Source organism: Lactuca saligna, chromosome 8 (genome assembly GCF_052625555.1).
Source record: "Lactuca saligna cultivar CGN05327 chromosome 8, ASM5262555v1, whole genome shotgun sequence".
Lineage (NCBI taxonomy): Eukaryota > Viridiplantae > Streptophyta > Magnoliopsida > Asterales > Asteraceae > Lactuca > Lactuca saligna.
In genome coordinates this window covers 77,406,369-77,427,109 of record NC_136424.1, presented here as the reverse complement: position 1 = coordinate 77,427,109, position 20,741 = coordinate 77,406,369, and the positions used below count along the sequence as shown (strand labels likewise).

At 37.0% G+C, this 20,741-nt stretch overlaps 3 protein-coding genes across 4 annotated transcripts; 2 read left to right on the top strand and 1 right to left on the bottom strand.

The window, feature by feature from the left end:
* The first annotated feature begins 300 nt into the window (after positions 1-300).
* On the top strand, positions 301-3,006 carry LOC145012889 (CwfJ-like family protein / zinc finger (CCCH-type) family protein). Its single transcript, XM_078971683.1, has 8 exons — positions 301-431; positions 521-794; positions 952-1,081; positions 1,178-1,297; positions 1,382-1,499; positions 1,596-2,358; positions 2,528-2,673; positions 2,760-3,006. The coding sequence occupies exons 1-8, from the start codon at positions 315-317 to the stop codon at positions 2,886-2,888; spliced, it is 1,797 nt and encodes a 598-aa protein (XP_078827809.1). The 5' UTR covers positions 301-314; the 3' UTR covers positions 2,889-3,006.
* A 1,526-nt stretch (positions 3,007-4,532) lies between these two features.
* LOC145013075 (uncharacterized) lies at positions 4,533-6,596 on the top strand. Of its 2 annotated transcripts, none has more exons than XM_078971879.1 (2): positions 4,533-5,435; positions 6,079-6,596. In XM_078971879.1, the coding sequence occupies exons 1-2, from the start codon at positions 4,621-4,623 to the stop codon at positions 6,083-6,085; spliced, it is 822 nt and encodes a 273-aa protein (XP_078828005.1). In that variant the 5' UTR covers positions 4,533-4,620; the 3' UTR covers positions 6,086-6,596. The 2 variants fall into 2 exon arrangements, with proteins under 2 accessions (XP_078828005.1, XP_078828006.1); XM_078971880.1 differs by having other exon boundaries at positions 4,533-5,439.
* A 959-nt stretch (positions 6,597-7,555) lies between these two features.
* On the bottom strand, positions 7,556-13,503 carry LOC145008805 (protein transport protein SEC24 C-like). The gene is made up of 21 exons (XM_078967415.1): positions 13,347-13,503; positions 12,115-13,168; positions 11,953-12,027; positions 11,750-11,848; positions 11,390-11,501; positions 11,173-11,300; positions 10,927-11,046; positions 10,757-10,837; positions 10,603-10,680; positions 10,376-10,523; positions 10,174-10,250; positions 10,008-10,079; positions 9,637-9,909; positions 9,450-9,527; positions 9,215-9,353; positions 8,950-9,114; positions 8,715-8,860; positions 8,453-8,632; positions 8,242-8,330; positions 8,091-8,122; positions 7,556-8,006 (listed from the first exon to the last, which is right to left on the bottom strand). Exons 2-21 carry the CDS (start codon positions 13,099-13,101, stop codon positions 7,900-7,902), a joined length of 3,186 nt encoding a protein of 1,061 aa, XP_078823541.1. The 5' UTR covers positions 13,102-13,168; positions 13,347-13,503; the 3' UTR covers positions 7,556-7,899.
* Positions 13,504-20,741: the final 7,238 nt, after the last annotated feature.

Here is a 20,741-nt window from a genome sequence, read left to right as displayed (position 1 = left end):
TGTAACATGGTAGGGTTAATGTGTCATTTTCCTCATTTCATTCAAATTCGGGAATATGGAATAATTTTTTTTCCTTCCCCTCCCTTTTTTCTATCAATATTTTACTTCTCTTTCCTTTATTTAAAAAATAAATAAATAAATAATAAAAAAACTAGGAATAAGGCTAAGTTTATGTTAACAAACAATACCGAGAACGTATTTTTGTATGGAAGCCCATTTTCAACTCAAAGCTTATAACAAGTTTGATTTTGCTTATTGGGCCATTTGGCCCAAATGAAAAGCTCAACTAAAGCTCCATGGGCCAACCGCCGCCGATGATCTCAAACTCTCCTCCGGTCTCCTTCTCTATCCCTCTAATGGCGCCTCCGAGGATTCTATTGACTGGAGATCCCCTTGGCCACCTAAATCAGCTCTTCAAACGCGTTTCATCGGTATATACAAACACAATCATTTATATGTTAATATGCGTAAGGGTTGATATTAAGTTTTTTGAATGTTGCACTTTGTTTTGTGGTTTTAGGTTAATAAATCAACCGGTCCATTTGATGCCGTATTATGCGTCGGGCAGTTCTTCCCGGAATCGTCCGAGCATTTGGAGGAGCTGACTGAGTACGTAGAAGGTCGGAAGAATGTCCCGCTACCGACCTATTTCATCGGCGATTATGGAGCTGGAGCTGCCAAGGTCCTATCAGCTGCTGCGAAGGAGACTGGTAATCAAGGATTTAAGATGGATGGCTTGAAGATTCAGGATAATTTGTACTGGTTGAAAGGCAGTGGCAAGTTCACACTCCATGGTATGTTTCATATAAAACCCTCCAGACTTCATTTAGGTTTTTGATTGTTGAAATGCACAATAAATCAATAATGCAATAGAAATGTATTTGTTATCTTCCAACTTCTTTTTATTTCAGTGACCTGAATGTGATAGCTGATTACTGTACTCATATCTAGGTTTATCTGTGGCATACTTGTCTGGTAGGCGATCAACAAGCAGTCTAATTTATGGAACTTATACCCAAGATGACATCGATGCACTGAGGGCATTAGCTGAAGAACCTGGAATCATAGACATATTCCTCACATATCCTTCTTACCTCTTTCACTCCATTCTATTTCTTATAGTTACATGGGTGATGAGTTCATATCATAAGGTTTCATTTCCTTAACTACTACCCACTAATGAATGGCCCGATGGAATCTTGAATAGAGCTTCAACATCCAATATTCCTCCAGGAATATCAGATTCCACAGGTAGTGATGCTGCAATATCAGAGCTAGTTGCAGAAATCAAGCCCCGGTAAGTTCAAAACTCAAATGTTACAAGTTTATTTATGTTTGATCTTAGTTAAAGTTGCTCTTATGGTCTATGTATCCATGGTAGGTACCATGTTGCAGGATCTAAGGGTGTATATTATGCCAGAGAACCATATATGAATGATGATGCTGCACATGCAACCCGTTTTATAGGATTAGCCCCAGTAGGAAATGCATCTAAGCAGGTTGGTTTTACACTTTTAGTCAACTATTTAACTATTTCACATCATTTGGTATCTGTTAATCCTCATATTTTTTTGCTATGTGTAAATTTCTCTCAGAAATTTATTCATGCAATTTCTCCAACTCCAGCATCTACCATGTCTTCTACTGAGATATCTACCAAACCACCAAACACCACCTTATCTCCATATACTCAAGAACCAGAAAAAAGATCTGCTGAAAGTCTTTCAGATTCACAGTATTGGCGATATGATGTCTCAAAAAGACAAAAACTTGGAAGTGGTGAGAGTGATAAGTTGTGTTTCAAATTCATTTCTTCCGGTTCTTGTCCACGTGGCGACACGTGTCACTTTCGCCATGATATGGAAGCAAGGGAACAATCCATGAGAGGTGTATGTTTTGAGTTTTTGAATAAAGGGAAATGTGAAAGAGGTGAAGATTGCAGCTATAAGCATAGTTTGCAGGAAAAAGGAAATTCAAGATCAAGGGAATGTTGGTTTTGTTTATCAAGTCCAAATGTGGAATCACATTTGATCACCAGTGTTGGTGAGAATTGCTACTGTGCTCTTGCTAAAGGACCATTGGTTCAAGATCATGTACTTATATTACCAATTGAACATCTACCAAATACTCTCACTTCACCTCCAGTATGTGAGATAGAGTTGGTTAAATTTCAGAAGAGTCTTAAAGATTATTTCAAGAGCCATGGAAAAGAAGTTGTTTTCTTTGAGTGGGTTTATGTAAGAACTACTCATGCTAATCTACAGGCGATTCCAGTTCCTTTATCAAGAGCATCTGCTGTTCAGGATATCTTCAATTTAGCTGCTGAAAAGTTGGGATTCAAGTTTATGGTGCTAAAAAGTAAGTGGCTGTTTCTTTTTTACTTAATGAGCTTAATGTTTTAAGTCCTCTTTTTTCTTGATCTAGACGGAATGACTTAATGGGCTCAGCCAAAAAAAAAATGACTTAATGTAAGGGTAAAATTGTCATTAGGTTGAATGTTGATCCTTTTGTATTATTATTATTGTAGGTGACAAGAGTTCAGAGGGAAGGAAATTGTTGCGTAGGGAGTATGATGGAAAAAGTAGTTTATTTTATGTGGAACTCCCTGGAGGTATAATATTATCACATGTGGTTGAAGAGAATGAGAAATTTCCAGTGCAATTTGGTCGTGAGGTAATAAATTATTATTATTATTATTATTTGGTGTATAAAATTTGTAGATGTATAATGGAAATGGGAATTTTTGTTGTGAATTGCAGGTTTTGGCAGGGTTGTTAAACATGGCAGATAGGGCTGATTGGCGGAATTGTAAGCTTAGCAAAGATGAAGAATTAAAAATGGTTGAAAGATTTAAGATTAGTTTCCAAGAATATGATCCGAATAACTAATTCATGAATGTGTATTGAGCATAGGAAAAGATTGTGGAATGTTGTTTACATGATCCAATTGACCAAGTCATTTTTTTAAAATCTTTTTTTGGTGTGGAAAAAATCTTGTGATTTCTAATTTTCTATGCTCTAAAATGTAGTAGAGGTTGATTTGTCAAAACAGTTTAATGAAATTATATTACTAGGTTGATCAAATACTACAATTAAGCTTGGGATGATAAAACAGCCCCTTTCAGAAATTTTATATTGTAAGCCACCAAGGTGATGGTTTTGTAAAACATAAAGTAGTTTTTAATAAGTATTTTTAATCACAAAACATAATTAATTCATCAAAATACATAGTATTTGATCATCCTACCCAATTATTATCCTACCAAATTGAATAATGACATTTGTCATATTAATATATTAAAATTTTATTAAATGAGTATCAAATATTATGCATGTCATAAATATTATATATATCATTATTTAATTGGGTAGGAAGATATGTAGGAAAAAAAAAAATCTTTTAAATCCCCCCCCCTCCCTAAGAGTGTTTCTTAATCTTAATCATGGCTTGCGTCATTCCTTCCGCCATCGAAAGAACAAATTTTTCGTTCATATAAATATATGCACATGCAACATCATAAACATGATAATGAATATATCTTTTAAATATATGTTCATAAAAACTCTTATGCAAAAGTCATCATTATTACTCAATCCATCAACAATTGAAACAATTGTTGTAAGAATGTTTAATTCAATTATGACTATGTACAAAGAATGTTTAATACAATTATCTATGTACAAAGAAGCAAAATTTACATTTCATGTTTCAAAAAATTTTAATTTTTCGTATAAAAATTTTGGTATCATTTATAAGCAATTGTTGATCATGTATTATCGTAAATATTACTATAAATATTCATAGTCACAAGTCTTCGTTAATATTCATTTATCATCGTAAATTCAATATTAAAACCAATCTACCTACAATTTAAACTATTTCATTAAAAGGTCTTAAAAGAAACAATTACTATTATGTACCAACAAGTCAGAAACATTTTTCAAAAACTTTTTAATTCTCCAATTTAAACTATTTCATTGAAAGATCTTAAAAGAAGCAATTACTATTATGTACCAACAAATCAGAAACATTTGTCAAAAACTTTTTAATTCTCCGTAAAAAAGTTTGGTTTCATCACCATCATTATAAATATAATAGTAATAACTAAACCCCACCATAACCCTCTTATTAAAATTTATAACTTTTAGTTGTAACTTAATATATATATATATATATATATATATATATATATATATATATATATATATATATATATATATATATATATATATATATATATATATATATATATATATATATATATATGGGAATAAACAAAGGATAAAGGGTGATGGATTACCTATTAAAAAAAAATAGAAGGATATTTAATTTCTCAAATTAATGTTAGAGGAGCCAATTCATCCACATCAATGTTATGTGAAAATTTATATTGAATTGGAGAAATTTAACATCAAATTTGATGAAAATTTGTTTTTAGGTTGGAGATGTTTAAGTTGATGTGTGTGTGTGTTTTTTTTCCACTGTTCGAGGGTATTATGGTCTTTCACAATATAACATCTTTTCTGTTTAAAAAAGACGTCAAAGAGTTGATACGTTGCAAAACCCACCATAACCCTACCCCTGCGGCGCCGGAAAGAACTACCGAGTTCTATACTACGCATGGCTCCAGTTACCTCCGGCGACAATCAATCGAAACAGAGAATCCCTAGAGATACAGTCAGGAAAGCTCTCATCTCTTTGATTAAATGGAAAAGAAAGCAAGTCTCCGATCAGAAAGAGCCGATTTCTGGCGACGTTGATGATTTCATCTACCTTCTCTTAACTCTCAAGAAAATCCCAAACAAAGACTTCACCAAAAGCCCTAACAAAATACCCATTCCCCACTCTCTACAAACCTCGCCGGAATTCTCCCGCAGTTGTCTCATAATCGACGACCGGCCAAAACCCAACTCCCAGAAACTAACTGTCGAATTCGCCGACAAAAAAATCAAATCTTTAGGCATACCTATCTCGAAAATCCTGAAACTATCCAAGCTCAAATCAGATTACAGATCCTTTGAATCAAAAATGGAACTATTAAACTCATTCGATATCTTCTTGGCTGACCGGCGAGTAATCGACATGCTGCCGGGGATATTGGGCAAAGTGTTCTACAAGAACAAGAGAAAGATTCCGGTGCCGGTGGAATTAAAGCGAGATGGCGATTGGAAAGAGGAGATTGAAATGGGGTTTTGTTGTTCTTTGTTGTGGTTAAGTAAAGGGACTTGTAGCGTGGTGAAAGTTGGTAAATTTGAAGGAATGGATGTGGAGGAGATTGTTGATAATGTGGTGGCTGCCGTCGGTGGAGTGGTGGAGGTGGTGCCTAAGAAATGGGTGGGGGTGAAATCGTTTCATTTGAAGTTTTTTGATTCATTAGCATTGCCGATTTATCAAAGAAAGGAGGATCTTATTCGTGAGAATGGGATTACAAAAGTGTAGGTGAAATATGAATCAAATTCTCAAGTTTTGTTTTGTTTTGTTTTTGTTGGTAGTTGTATACTAGAAATACATTTTTATGATTGTTGAACTGCATCACAATTAACAGTTAAAAATAGTTGTTGGACATGAGTTATGGTCATAAGTATGCTGTTGTTTTGCTTTAGTTTTTTATTTAAAATGAGTAATCATAATAAGTTATTATTATAGACTTAATACTCTTTTATTTTTACTAACTTTTCTATGCTTTAAGCATGTAATTCTCATAAACTGTAACCATTGTAGGTTATCAGCAAACTTGATAAATTAATGGAAGGTCTTTTCAGTCTCATGTTTTTTTTTCGTTTAAATTGGCATTCTCATGGGGCTATTTTTTTGGATAATAACTTATATTGGTAACACGGTGTTCTCATGGATTTTTTTTTTGGGATAATAACTTATATTGGTAACACAGATTAGGTTTTGTTTATAATTACTGCTTTGTATTTTTTTTGTCCACATGGTTTTTTTTTTGGGATAATAACTTATATTTGTAACACAGATTAGGTTTTGTTTATATTTAGTGCTTTGTATTTTTTTTGTCCACATATTACCATTAAACTTGATCCGACTGTTCATATTCCTTATGACCTGTTGGTGTAGGTTTTAGCCGGTTTCTGGAATCTCTGGTAGCTCCGGTTGTTTTCTTCGGTGAGTCTTCGGCCAATGTGATTTTTCCAATTAGTTCTTGGCACATCAGAACACACATACTCCAGTGAGTTTGTTCTTTCAACAATCAAGATACACTTACGAACAGATCAATACATACATACACACACTCGAATGTGTGTTTGTGAGCAGATATGGAAATCATGTGTACGCAAGAAGCCAAGAACAAACCAAGATTCTGATGAATCAACAACAAACACACATCTGGAAATCGTGAAGATGTGTGTGTTTACAGCTCTAAAAAATCGTGAATATGTGTGTATGTGTTTTGTGAGCAGATGTGAATCGTGTTCATCCATAGTAAATCTGAAAAACCTAAACTATATACCCTTACAATTAATTTGTCATTTTTTTACATTTTGATTATGATTATATGTTGTAATACAACGATTTAGAAAGGCACTCATAAATCTCATCATATGTTGTAATGACGAAGGATTTCAAAACGTTTATTTTCGGAAGCTTCGATGATTTTGCTTTGATATCTAAAATTGTAGCAAAACAATACTAATCGCAAAAACTCACTCCCATGAGAATCGGGTAAATGGGAGATATCCTACTTTGGAATGATGATCTACAGGCCAAGTACAAGGCAAAAAAAAGGATGGAAGGTCATATTGATTGAAGAAATAAATAGAGAAGTAAATGAGATATAAGGAAAATAGGTGAACATTGCACGAATACATAAATAGACGCAAGAAAAGACTAGCCAATGTTTTAAAACCCGGGTTGACCCGGCCGGTTCAACCGGTTGGACCGTGATCCGGGGTAGAAGGCGGGTCAATGGAGAACGGTTTTTTGTAAAAATACGAACAAGATCGAACCGGCCAGGTTTCCCGTGAACCACGGTTGGACCGTTTATGTTGAACCGGTTAAAACCGGATTGACCCATTTTAATAGAGTTTGGATAGTTGGATACAAGTAGCGAACATTAAAATAACGAGTCGTTTGCGGTTTTTTTAATGTTTTTAATGTTTAAATTTTGTGTACATCAAATAATTTGGTTTTATATGTTTATATATTATGCAGTAAAATAAAAATATATAAAAATTGAAAAAGACCATAAACCAGGTTGACCCGTCGGTTGAACCGGTTCACCCGTGAACCGGCCATCACACCGGGTCAACTAAAAACCCGGGTTTTAAAACATTGAGACTAGCATTGAAACATGAAGCATATATTAACGACAAATGCTAAACTTAGGTAACAACGTAAGACAATAAAAATTGAGGATCAAACAAGAAAACACAAGGAAAAGAGGCTGTAGCACCTTGAGACCATTCTAGCGTCCAAAATCCTCTGTTAGATAAACACCATGTGATCCCAATTTCTAAGGTTGTAGCAAAGAATATTGTAATTTTCTTATGGTGAAAAAAGTAGGTTCTACTACACCAATAATTTGTAAAGATGGTAAAGGGTAAATAACGTTTCATATTTTACGAACATTGTAACTTTAGTAAACAAAAGTAGCTCTATCGCTTTAACAAGAAAACAAAAAAAGTACAAATCAAACCAAACTATTTATTCGATGCTACAAGTTCACAACGAACATCAAATAATAAGCTACAAAAAAGAAACCAAAAGTCCTATAAAAATTTGAAACTCGGCTCACCTAGTTTTCAACAAAAGCCGCATTTTTAACACCCTTGGAGCTTTGCTTCCTTTTTTTTTTTTTAATCTCGAGTCCCATATCATATTTGTGCACGCGAAAAAAGTATCATAACACTTACTTGTAAACAAAACTCAATCAAACACTTAATTCATTTTGCTTTGAATTTGTCGATGAACATGCACTAAGAACTCAACATATGAGAGACCATTTGGAGACTTGTCTTCCACCATGTACGAGAAGAACAACACCCCTGAACAAAAACAAAATCATTATCATTATTATTATCAGTGTTTCTTTGACTTAATGCAGAAAGAAAAAAAGAAAGAAAAGCTACCTGATGGATCTCCTTTCTTGCATAATTTTAAGCTGCAAGAAATAAAAAATTTTGTTAAGAACCAAAATGAGCAACATAAAAGTTATTCCCATTAACCAAAAAAATGATTGAATGACTATTCAATAAGTGCAACAAAAAACAATATACATACCGAAGATAATTGCATCTTTGGCTCCTAATCTCATTTATGACCTCATTAAGCTTCTTTGACAAAGGATTATCGTATTGCTGCAACACAAACTGAAGAAGAAAAAAAAAGTTATCAATACCTTCTTTATAAAACATTGATCAAAAAAGTACATGCTACACTTGGTCAATGGAATGAATCATTCCATTCCTTCCTGAATTGCGATATGTCATACCTGACTGGGAATCTCATCAACAGAAGAAATGCCAAACAGTTGTCTTGTTGTATCAGGATCTGCAGAGCTTCCAATATAAATTAAACAATCCTCCCCATTTTCAAGAAGATAAATTCCATTCTCATTCACTTGCTCACTCGATAGAGGAATAGCAACCGGAATCACAGATCCATCTGTTTCCTGTAACCTCACAAACAAACAAACAAAAAAATCAAGTAAGACATCGTATAAGAGAATCTTAAAAGACAATTTTACCCTTTACCTTTGAATTAAGGTCGTGAACACTTATCATTCTAGGGTACACAAGCGGAACCGCCAATTGCGCCGAAAGCGGGAATACATAATTGATCCAGAATGACCGCTCGTCTATCCGCCCATCCGTCCGCAATCCAATACTTTTAATCAAAGCTAAAATGAAACAAAAAATATATATATCAAAAAAAGACAAATAAAAAAAAAAAAACAACCTAGAATGTTGTTGGAAAAAAAACACATACCGAGAGTGTACAAAGGTAACAATTTGAGTGCTTCCGGAAGAATAAGCTGTCCTGATGAAGACACAGTGGCACAAAACTTGCGATACGCGTGAAGAATATTGATGCAAAGATTTGTGACTTGCTCCCTTACATGTAATAACGGATTTGCAAGGATCTCATTTGCAGCTGTAGAAAATATATATAAAAAAAAATAAATAATGAAATCAGTAATAATAATATGTAAGTATTAAGTAAGCAAGAATCAATAAGTTAGTTAATTAATTACCTTGCTTTAGAAAACATGAAAATTGTGTATCCAAGTCAGCTGAGCGGAAGAGATTGCTCAACATGGTTGTGCATGGCAATGACAATGTAGACACACGTATTCTTCTTTGTCCATAAACAGTTGTATAAAGAAGTGCACACTAAGCAAAAATATAAACATACAATAACCATTTAAGTGGATGAGAAAATATAAACTTCATTATTATTAAGTCATTAAGTTAAGACAAATGGGATACCTGAAAAGAACATTCTGTTCCATCCTGCAGTTTGTCATCATGTTTCAGAGTCACCATGATGGTTTTGTCACAATCAATCTGAAAAAAATAATAATAATAATAATAAAAGTTTAGTGCTTTAGTTAGAAAAAAAAAATAAAGTGAAAAGTGAAGCAGTGGAAGTTTCCGGAAGAGGAGAAAGACAAACCGCAGGGAGATCAACATCTGTGGGGATGCGTTTACAGAAGTTTCCGGAATATTCTTGAACTTGAAGACCCTGACTAGATCTAACACGCATCACAGCTTCAAAGCCTTGTGGCCTTGTGACATTCCATCGAAGATCATTGTAAAGTTTTGCAGGATCTGAAAGAGCTGAAAACGGGTGATAATAGTACAGCTGTCCTCCTGTTGTTCTTGGGATCACAGAGATTGAAGCAATGTCTACATAACTTTGGGTCGTTATAAATACATCAACAGAAACCTGTCAATATTATCAAAATAAGTTTTAGAAATAAAAAAAGAAAGCATATGTAGAGAATTAACTAAAAGGTTTTCTTTATAAGATTAAGGAAGCTTCACCTGGTACTCAGCAAACTCAATCGCCATTGTCTTTAAAGTCTTGTCTACTGGTTGGAGTAGTTTATGAGGTTCCTGAAATTTATTTAATAATAAACGATAACATTTTTTATATAAACATGGTTTTCTCAGTGTCATAGTTGTAATTTCAACATATATTTATATATACCTTCTCGCCTGCAGATATATTAGTTCTTCCTTCAGCTTCTCTAGCAGAAAGTGCAGCAATACCAACAGAAGGCAGAACTGAAATATAATAATAATAATAATAATAATAATAATAATAATAATAATAATAATAATAATAATTACTCAAATTTCATATTTTAAAAATGTATAAAATATATAATGAGAAATTTTCATTAGCTTGCCTGATTGAAATACCAAAAGTTTGCCTCCAGTGCTCTTCATTGCCATAAAAGCAGCCTTGATTCCAGCACCAAAAGCTGAATCTGCTGTTTTATTATTCTGAAACATAGTTGGGATGCTTTCTAGAAGCAGATCTAGATGCTGACGACACTGTTGCATCAAATAAAAAATATTTAATATTAGAATAAAAACTTCTTGTAAATTAAAAAGTAGATTTTTCATGACTAACCTCAGAAAGTTGAACAATAACATCAGTTTGAAGAGGAGTGTATACATCTTGTACATCAGGAACTATGAGCATTAACGGCTGCATAAATAAAATCAAGAATATTAGTAATCATAACTAAACTTGGAAATTTAAAGTTATCTGAAATTGTATAAACCTGCTGTAATGCGCGTTTGAGGTTGTAAAAATGGATGGTGGAGTCAAATGTAGCAATTCCCACCATAGTCCGTGGACCCTCCTGCACCAGATTATTATTAATCAAAAAATTAGACCAACAATCGATGATTATAAACAAATAAATAAAGAAATAAAGAGTAAGAAACTTACTGGAAGATCAGAAATAACTCGGCTGATAGCACTGCAAGCTCCAGCTGTAGCACCAGTCTGTATGGCGTTCATAGACACATCAATGAGGAAGAAAAAGACAGCTGGCATCGGGTCCCGCACCTGGAAAAAAGTGAAATCAACATGTTATAAATCAAAAAACTGTATTATTTGGTTCAAAGATATATATATATATATATATATATATATATATATATATATATATATATATTTTGTTCAAATACAAACCATAAATTCCTTTGTAGCAACAAATTCAACTGTGCCTCTACAAAGCTCAGGTCTTTCATCAGCATCTCTTCTTCTGCCATCTGGGCCTAAATTGCACTGATACTCACGGGGAGTTTCATCAGTGAAACCTGCAAAAGAGAAGATAATAAAGTGTTAATGTTTTTATTTTATTTATTTTGTTTTTGTGTGTTCCCAAATTAAAAATATAAATACTCACCACAGAAGTTACAGATAAAACGTCTTCCTTGATCAACAAACTTCATGAACGGATTGATATAGCCTTTGCAACGAGAACAGCGAACAGGACCACTTTCACCAAAATCCACTATCTGGAAATATTAACATTTACAATTTGACAACTATACATATAAATATATATAATAATAATAATAGTATTCATGTTTGACGCTTCATGGTATAAAATGTGACCTCACCCTAGTTTTGATAAACTGCATTTTCGTGCTAGATTTCATTATATGATGAACATTTGGATCTTATATGTGTATCAAAGACAATCAAGCATTATAATTTGATGATTATGACATTATATAAGAAGAAAAAGATCTTTATGATTTACTTGGATGGGCTCTTCAGATGGATGAGGGAGAGCCAAAGGCTGGACCAACAAAGCCAACTGCATCCCAGATGTGTTCAAAAGATCGGTTGTGCAAGCAATCTGAAACAACAAAGAATCCCACATTAAACTAAGCAACCAACATGTTCAAAGTTCAAACACAAAGTATATAAGAAGAAATATATATAATATATATAATATATCACCTGGTTGATGGTACACCTCATGTATCGTGGACTGCAGTTTCCAGTATCCCTTACAATGAACTCGCTTGTAGCAGGCTTCAAAAGAAACAAGCCAGATATATAAACATAGAACACACTGATGGAAATATTGAGAAGAAAATTTAAAAGAAAAAGGTGAAATACCGGTGGAGGATTTGCCTGGTTTCCCTGTCGAGTTTCATGAATAAGCACAGAGGAATTTGGAATAGGGCGAGGGATTTGGTTAGGGTCAATCTTTGATGGTCCTGTAACTGCACCTACACCAGCACCCATGGCAGGTGAGATTGTGGCCAGTGATTGTTGATTGGGAAGTGGTGGTGGCATGCCAAACATTCTTGGTGGTTGACTAGAACCAGACATTGGTGGAGGTTGCATTTGCCATGGTTGAGCCCCAAAAGGAGAAGCTTGTGGTTGACCCTGAGCTGAAAACGTTGGAGGTCCTCTCTGAGCTGTTGAAAATGGTGGTGGTGCTAGTGAACCTGGCCCTCTTTGTTGATAATCAGGCGGACTTCCAGGAGTTTGTGTTGTTTGGCCGGAAAAGGGACCACCCATGGTTGGTAGAGAAGGTGGAGGTCCAGAAGATGGTCTTGGTCTAACACCAGATGGAGGGAACAGAGGACCACCGCCTTGCATACCACCTGGTCCAAATGCTGGTGGGCCATTGCTCGGAGGACCACCGCCTAGTGGTGGCACAGGCATACCAGTTGACAAAGGGGAGGATGCAAAAGGACCAGGACGAGAACTCATTGTTGAAGAAGGCAAGGGTCCAGAAGTCATAGGCCTTGAAGCAAATGGAGGAGGGGGGTTACTACCAGGAGGTCGGTTGGAAGCCATGAAAGGAGGCAATGCACCTTGTGGGGGTCCAGTAGGCGGTGGCACTGCACCCCTGGGAACAACACCTGGAGGAGGGGGTCCTGGACGAGAAGGTCCTGAAAATGGAGACGATGAAAATGGAGCTGATGAAGGGAATGGTTGTTGACCAAACGGAGGAGGTGGACCTCTAGGTCCACCAGCTGAATTGGGAGGCATGTTAGGGCGATTGATTTGAAGGTTTTGCATATTATCAGCAATTGAATTAGGGTTATAATTAGGCGGTGGATTGCCTGGTCGAGGTCCACCGGGAGTTGCCATTTACACGATCCCAAATATCAAATCCCGGTTTGTATATGGATGCTCAAAATTCCTCGACGATTTCACACTGCAACGGATAAAGATCCAGTTTTTACGTATCAATCGTCAACAATGAACAAAAACCATAATCCAATACTAAATAGAAATTACAATCGATGGCGTTTATCAAGATCACATGTGAATTCGATAAGATCTGGAATTATTAGACTGAATCAAGTGAGACGATACCAATTTGATGGACATACCTGAAGTTGAATATCACTGATCGGATCACGGACGAGGGAATTTAGGTGAACAGAAGAAAGAAAAAGCGTCTGTAAGAAATACCTAGGCCAGGATCAAGGGAAATGGGAACCGAGTCTGAAGACCATCTTCGTTACAACAACCCAACAAATACATTTGTAATTTGTTCTAATAAATGTCTGATCAATAAATGCTTGGTAAATTAATTATGATGTTTCTAAAAATATAAAACAACATTTTAAAGTTATTTACTTCATATTTTGATTCTTTTAGATTTGTAAATCCGAAAATTATTTAGTTTATATCTTTATTAATTTTTAGGTAAATTATATTGTTGGTCCTATGGTTTAAAGGTAATCTACCTGCTGGGTTTTTAATAAATTTTTTTATTCTTACTTTAAATTTTTATTGTATTTTTGGTTTCTATCAATTCTAAAAAAAACGGTTTACCCTGTTTCTTTTATATTTTTTAAAGGTAATCTGTAGAGTTGACTCTTCAACTCGTCGAGTCCATTCATTAATCCGAGTCATCAGTCGCGATCTTACTCGACGAGTTTAGGCGCCAACTCGTCGAGTCCCTCTTCTCATCTCAAAAACAAATACTTAAATTATGATACCTGAAAATTTGGATGTTACATTAGCGGTGGGGTGGTGTTGACAGTAACAATGGCGGCTAGTGGTCGAGTGCATGAATAGGAAATGGATAAGAGGTATTGACGATGAAGAAAATGAGGAAATGTATGCATTTCTCATATTTGTGAAATGAGGGGGTATGGTTTAGATAATATCAGTTCACATTTAATTAATATTTTTTTAATTAATTGCTAATTTAAAAATATAAAAGAAATCGGTAAGGGTAAATCGGATTTTTTAGAACGGATAAGAACCAAATGTGTAACAAAAATATAAAATATGGATAGTCCGATTTAAAAAAAAAAAAAAAAAATTGTCATTGATCAAATACGCAGATTACCCTAAACCATAGGGATCATCTATGTAATTTATCCTTAGCTTTCTTATGGTTGGTCAACATGAACAGTTGACCTTGATTATTAACTGTTGACTTTGATCATGGTTGACAAAGTTTGACTTTAAGGGTATTTTTGGTATTCTGGAATTTTAATGAAGATTGGTATCATGGTGATTGTAGGAAGTTGAGTTTGGAGCCATGTTTTGGGAGATTGACCGTATCATTTAGTGCTACTTGTGAGGTGAGTTCTTCTCACTATACTGACAGGGTCTATGACACCAAGGTCGGCCCTTTGGACTGTATCTTGGTTATTGTATGATGTTATGCATAGTGATCTGTTAGATTTGTATCCTAATGTATAGGATGATGCTATGTTTTGATGATATGTTAAATATGTATCCTAGTGTATAGGATGATACTTTGGTTTGATGACCTGATAGGCCTATATGATTATTACATGTGCTAGCTAGCGATTGATATTTATGTGTTACTATGTGATTGTGAGTGGTTGAGGCGGTCCTACTTTGTGCTCTAGGCTAACAGACCCTGGGCCCCCGGATAGGCTGAAGCCCAATGGGGCGGACCAGTCAGGCCGAAGACCCGGAGAACATACATGTTGAATTTTCAATATATTGTCACACCCCCAAACCGGAACGGCGGAAACGTTCGGGAGCGGAGGACGTCATATACAATATCACAACAAATCGTATAGTAATAATCAAAGTAAACAACAACCATTGTTGTAGCACCTGGTTCCTGGTACGTATAATCTATCTAAGTGGTTTAAATTTTTACCCTTGGACTCGGTGAGTTGTAGGCCCGACTCGCCGAGTAGTGACGGGACTCTGATCACGTTTAACTTGGCGACTCGGCGAGTCCCCGCTGTCTGGATGAAACCCTATTTAAACCAACCTTATGCGCCCCAAGCCCAACTCCTTCACCCTCAGAGCTCCCTATATCGTCCTAACCCCTTTTTCTTGTGAAATTAAGTGTTTTGGTGTGATTTCTTGAAGATTTTGAGAAAAGAATAAGAGTATATCAAGAGGAGAAGAAGGAGGTCGAATATCTTGGTGATATTTCAGTGATTCATTGAGGTATAACTCAGTTCCTTCTGTTTTTATGCTTAAAGTCCCTTAGGGCACCATTAAGGTCCTTCTTGAACCATTTCCAAGCTTGGGTATGGATTAGGGTTTGTAATGAGTTGTGTAACCTCTAGATCTAAGCATGTTTGAGCTCCAGAAGCTCGGATCCAGGGCCTTTATGGGAGCATATTGCTTGAATGTTCTAGATCTACCATTTTAGCCCTTATTTGGCCTTAAATCCCCATTCTATGCATGTATACACGTAAAGTTGGAAAATTTACGTGTAAAACCTACCCTAAGAACTCAGATATATGTATGGCATGAGCTATATTCAAGCAAAATCGAGTATATAGTAATTGCATGTGAACGACTCGGCGAGTCATTCATCGGACTCGGCGAGTCAAGTCGTGAGTCCCCGAGTTTTCCCCTTTTTTCGTGTTTGCTGAGTGGAGTTGTGAGTCATGGGTGGACTCAGTGAGTCGGAAGTAGGGATGGCAAAAAACCCCGAACCCGATGGGAAAACCCGAAACCCGATCATTTCGGGTCGGGTAACGGGTCGTTATCGGGTTTTTTATCGGGTTCGGGGCAGGGAGTGGGTTATCCTCGCCCCGACCCGCCCCGCCCCGATTATATATATATATATATATATATATATATATATATATATATATATATATATATATATATATGTTCTAAAAAATTTGTTGTTAATTGTACATGTTCAAATATAAAATACTTATCGTGGACAATTTTTTTAGTTATTAACAATCTTGTGTTAATGATCATTTTTATGTGTTTTGACGCATTAAACAAAACTTAAATCAAATAATTTTTTATATAACGTCCAGTTTATTTTATTAAAGTGATGCATCATGTTTTTAATTTAAAAGAGTTGCTAGAACATGTATATTTTATAAGACATTGGGGTATCCTAAAAGAGAATAAAGATTTCATTATCACTTGTTGTAAACCCGATAAGATACCCGAAACCCGACGGGGAAACCCGAAACCCAATGGGGCGCCCCGATAAGATACCCGAAAGTTATCGGGGCGGGTTTGGGAATCCATGCCCCGCCCCGAACCCGCCCCATTGCCATTCCTAGTCGGAAGCCAGACTCATCTATGGAGGGACTCGGCGAGTCAATGCCCTGACTCGGCGAGTCCAAGGCAATCTTCTTACCTCAAGAACAGACTCGACGAGTTGTTCATACAACTCGACGAGTCACAGGCTAGAGTGTTCTTCGGATGAAGACGAACTCGACGAGTTGTTCATACAACTCGGCGAGTCGAATGAAGGATCATTGGTCATCAGTTAGAAGGATAACTCATCGATTCATCGCCTAACTCAACGAGTAGAGTTGGGTATGAGGACAAATGGGAAGGATAGGGACTCGGCGAGTTGGCGAGCCAACTCGGCGAGTCAGGTAGTTGACTTTGACTTTGACTTGGTCAGAGGTAAAATGGTCATTTTACCCCAATGGCAGTTAGCAGTGTTTGATTGAGTGTTTTATGGGAAATTACAGCCGGAGGATTTCCGGAGCAGCCGCAGCAGCAGACAGACAATTCCCACACAGATCAACAACTACTACGAGGTAAGTTACCTTCCAGTAGCGGTGGGTCTACGGCCACAATGCTGGCCCACCAGTAGGAGTTGTATGTTAGATGATTGTCTCTGTAATATTCATCTAGGGTTGCTACTAAATGTAGTATGTTTATGTACTAGTATGATATGATGATATGTGCTAGTGACAGTAGGGGAGATAGTCCCCAGTTTACCGGTCGATAGGGCCGAAGGGTCAGTTATGCCCAGCCATGCTAGGTAGATTATGTGATATGTGTTGTGTGGTGGTAGTAGGGGTAATAGTCATCAGTATCCGGTTGAGAGGACCGAAGGGGAGACTAGCAGCCAAATATGCTAGTCAGTATCCGGTCGAAAGGACCGAAGGGGAGACCAACACCCAGATATGTTAGTCAGTACCCGGTCGAGAGGACCGAAGGGATAGGTCGGGCACCCAGATATGCCTGACAATATATGTATGTTATGTGGTTATATGGTATGTGGTACAATGGGGGAATTCACTAAGCTTCGTGCTTACGATTTTCGATTGTTGTTTCAGGTACCTCTTCTGTCAAGGGGAAGGAGCTGGCGCGGTAGCGGCACATCACACACACGCTTTTGTTTTCCGCATCATGAGTCATTCTCGGATTTTGTACTCTGACAATATTATGTTTTACGTTTTGGTTTTCGGTCACGAGACATGTTTTATTAACAGTTATTATCGTATGATGTTTTGTTACAAACGTTTTGCAAATCGCTTAATTAAAAATGAAATTTTTGGCCCATAATTTTTGGGATGTTACAATTGCATTAATAATAAAGTGTTTACATTGTATTTGCAACATTATTTGTATAACATCAAAATGTATAGCAAAACTATAGACGAGGCACCATGAATGCTCCGTCTTCTTAAAAACCTGCAATGTACTTGTCTACCGGTTCCCTGAGAATACAAGTGATTTTAAAAGTGTATCAACATTTAAGTTGGCGAGTTCATAAGTATGTTTTTATGATGGAAAGCTTGTCTTTGTTCTTTGAAAAACGATAGTATGTTCCTCCAGAAAATTCAATATTTTCTTTAGTGAATGTAATGTAGTCTTAGGCCTTAAGAAAAAAATGTATGTTTGTTATTGAACTTTGTAATTGTATATTGTAACATCTCAAAATATGACCCAAAATTCTTGTTTTAATAATACTAATAATCACATCATCGACAACATACCAACAAAAACTACGGAACAAGTATCCCAAAAGATCATAACAAATATAACATAACAACTGTATCAAAACATATCACAGTTTCTGATGAAAACTATCAAGATAAAAAAAATTGAAACAGTGGTGTGTGCGATGCTATCATCCCGAGCTCTTCCCCTTACTAGCGGAAGTACCTGAAACCAAAAACATAAACTGTAAGCACGAAGCTTTGTGAGATCACCCAAACTACCACATACTATACAATGACATATAAGCAAATATTGGGCCCCGCCCACTACATCGGGCCCCGCCCAGCATCGGATCGAAGTCCGGGACTAGCTTGGGCCCCGCCCACTACATCGGGCCTCGCCCGACATCAGACCGAAGTCTGGAACATATAGTACATAACATAACCGAACATAACATGCATGAATCACGAAGACAAAAAGCATATATATATATATATATATATATATATATATATATATATATATATATATATATATATCTACTTCTCAGGACCCTCCCGGTATCGGACCTAAGTCTGGAACTACTATTTAAACGGGTCGGCATTGAGGTCGTAGACCCGTTGCTACTAGAAGGAACCTCACTTCATAGCTCTAATTGTTGAGATGCTAAATTCGAAGCTGGATGACTGCTGCTCCGAAATTCCCCGACTATAATTTCCATAAACACTAAATCAAATACCGATAATTGAACTGAGGGTATAATCACCATTTTACCCCTAATCAAAGTCAAAGTCCCTAGTCAAGGTCAACAATCCATGTTGACCTTAACTCGTTGAGTACCCGAGGCTACTCGTCAAGTTCCTTGAAACTCCCTCTCACTCGTCGAGTCACCGGGGTGACTCGTCGAGTTCTTAAAAAATTTTTATCGAAACCTTAAGGCTACTCGTCGGGTTTCCTTCTAACAACACGATGGATACACACACATTCATAACTTGGGGAAAACTCATTTGACTCGGCGAGTTATTCATACAACTCGTCGAGTCTATGGCAATCTTCATCGGACTCGCCGAGTTGCTCATCCTACTCGCCGAGTCAACCTTGCGACTCGCCGAGTCCATTCAGTCCTTTTTCCATACGGACCTGTTTTGAGCCATGCAGTGCCTCCAAATCACAGATCCAAGCTTCTAGGTCATTCTTTTCACGTAAAGTTGCCAACTTTACGTGCATGCATGGCTATAAAGGCTCTAAATGCCTATTTTAAGTTCTTCATGGAGCTTCATGCTCAAGACTGCAACTTTATGCTTCTAGAATCCAAGGAGAGTCCAGATCTGAAGTTACAACTTCAGATCTAGCCCATAGCTCATCTTATCAACTTAACATTCCATAAAAGAAACCTTAGAACTCAACCAATAGACGAGATCTACAAGAAAATGGCGATTTGGGTACCTTTAGAAGATGATAACTGAGATAAGTGTTGATTCCCACACTCCACTTGCTCCAATCTCCTTCTGCTCCAAACCTTCTCTCTCCAAAGATCCTCTCTTCAAGCTTCAACACACAAAAGGCACACACACACGGATTAGTGTCTCACAAGAACTCTCTAGAACTGTAAAGAGGCCCAAAGGAGGTTGAGGTTCCTTTAAACATGGTGTAAAACCCCGAGATTTAGGGTTTCATATGCCAACTCCTACTCGCCAAGCCCCAATATGGACTCGTCGAGTAGGTTACTTATCACGCGATCCCATCCCATTGCTACTCGACGAGTAGGGCAAGCAACTCGTCGATACTCGTCGAGTAGGCCTTAACCCAAGAAGTCTTATTTAAACCATACATGAGGATCGGGGCGTTACAATTCTCCCCCACTTATCTTAGACTTCGTCCTCGAAGTCTATTGCTGCTGAAACTGAAAATAACTCTGGATAGTGCTCCTTCATCTTTTCTTCGGTCTCCCACGTCCACTCTAAACCCTTTCGGTGATGCCACTGCACCTTTACCAACTGAACCACCTTGTTCCTCAAAGACTTCGTTTTCCGATCTAGGATAACAACTGGTCTCTCGATATAATTCAGACTGCTATCAACCTGAATATCCTCTAAGGGTATAACCGCTGACTCGTCCACCAAACACTTCCTCAGTTGAGAAACATGGAAAGTGTGGTGGATCTAGCTAAGCTCTGCTGGAAGATCCAACCGATAAGCAACCCGACCCACCCGAGCCAAAACCCTAAAAGGACCAATAAACCTGGGGCCTAGCTTGCCCCTCTTCTGAAACCTAATAACACCCTTTCAGGGTGATACCTTCAGGAGGACCATATCGCCCACCTGAAACTCCAAGTCCGAACGCCTCCTATTGGCGTAACTCTTCTGCCTACTCTGCATAGTCTGCAGTCTACTGCGAACCTGTTGGATCAACTTTGTGGTCTTGAGTACCACTTCAGTATTCCCGATGACTCGCTGACCGACCTCGCCCCAACAAATCGGGGTCCTAAACTTCCTCCCGTAGAGCATCTCGAAGGGAGAAACATGGAAAGTGTAGTGGATCTGGCTAAGCTCTGCCAGAAGATCCAACCGATAAGCAACCCGATCCACCCGGGCCAAAACCCTAAAAGGACCAATGAACCT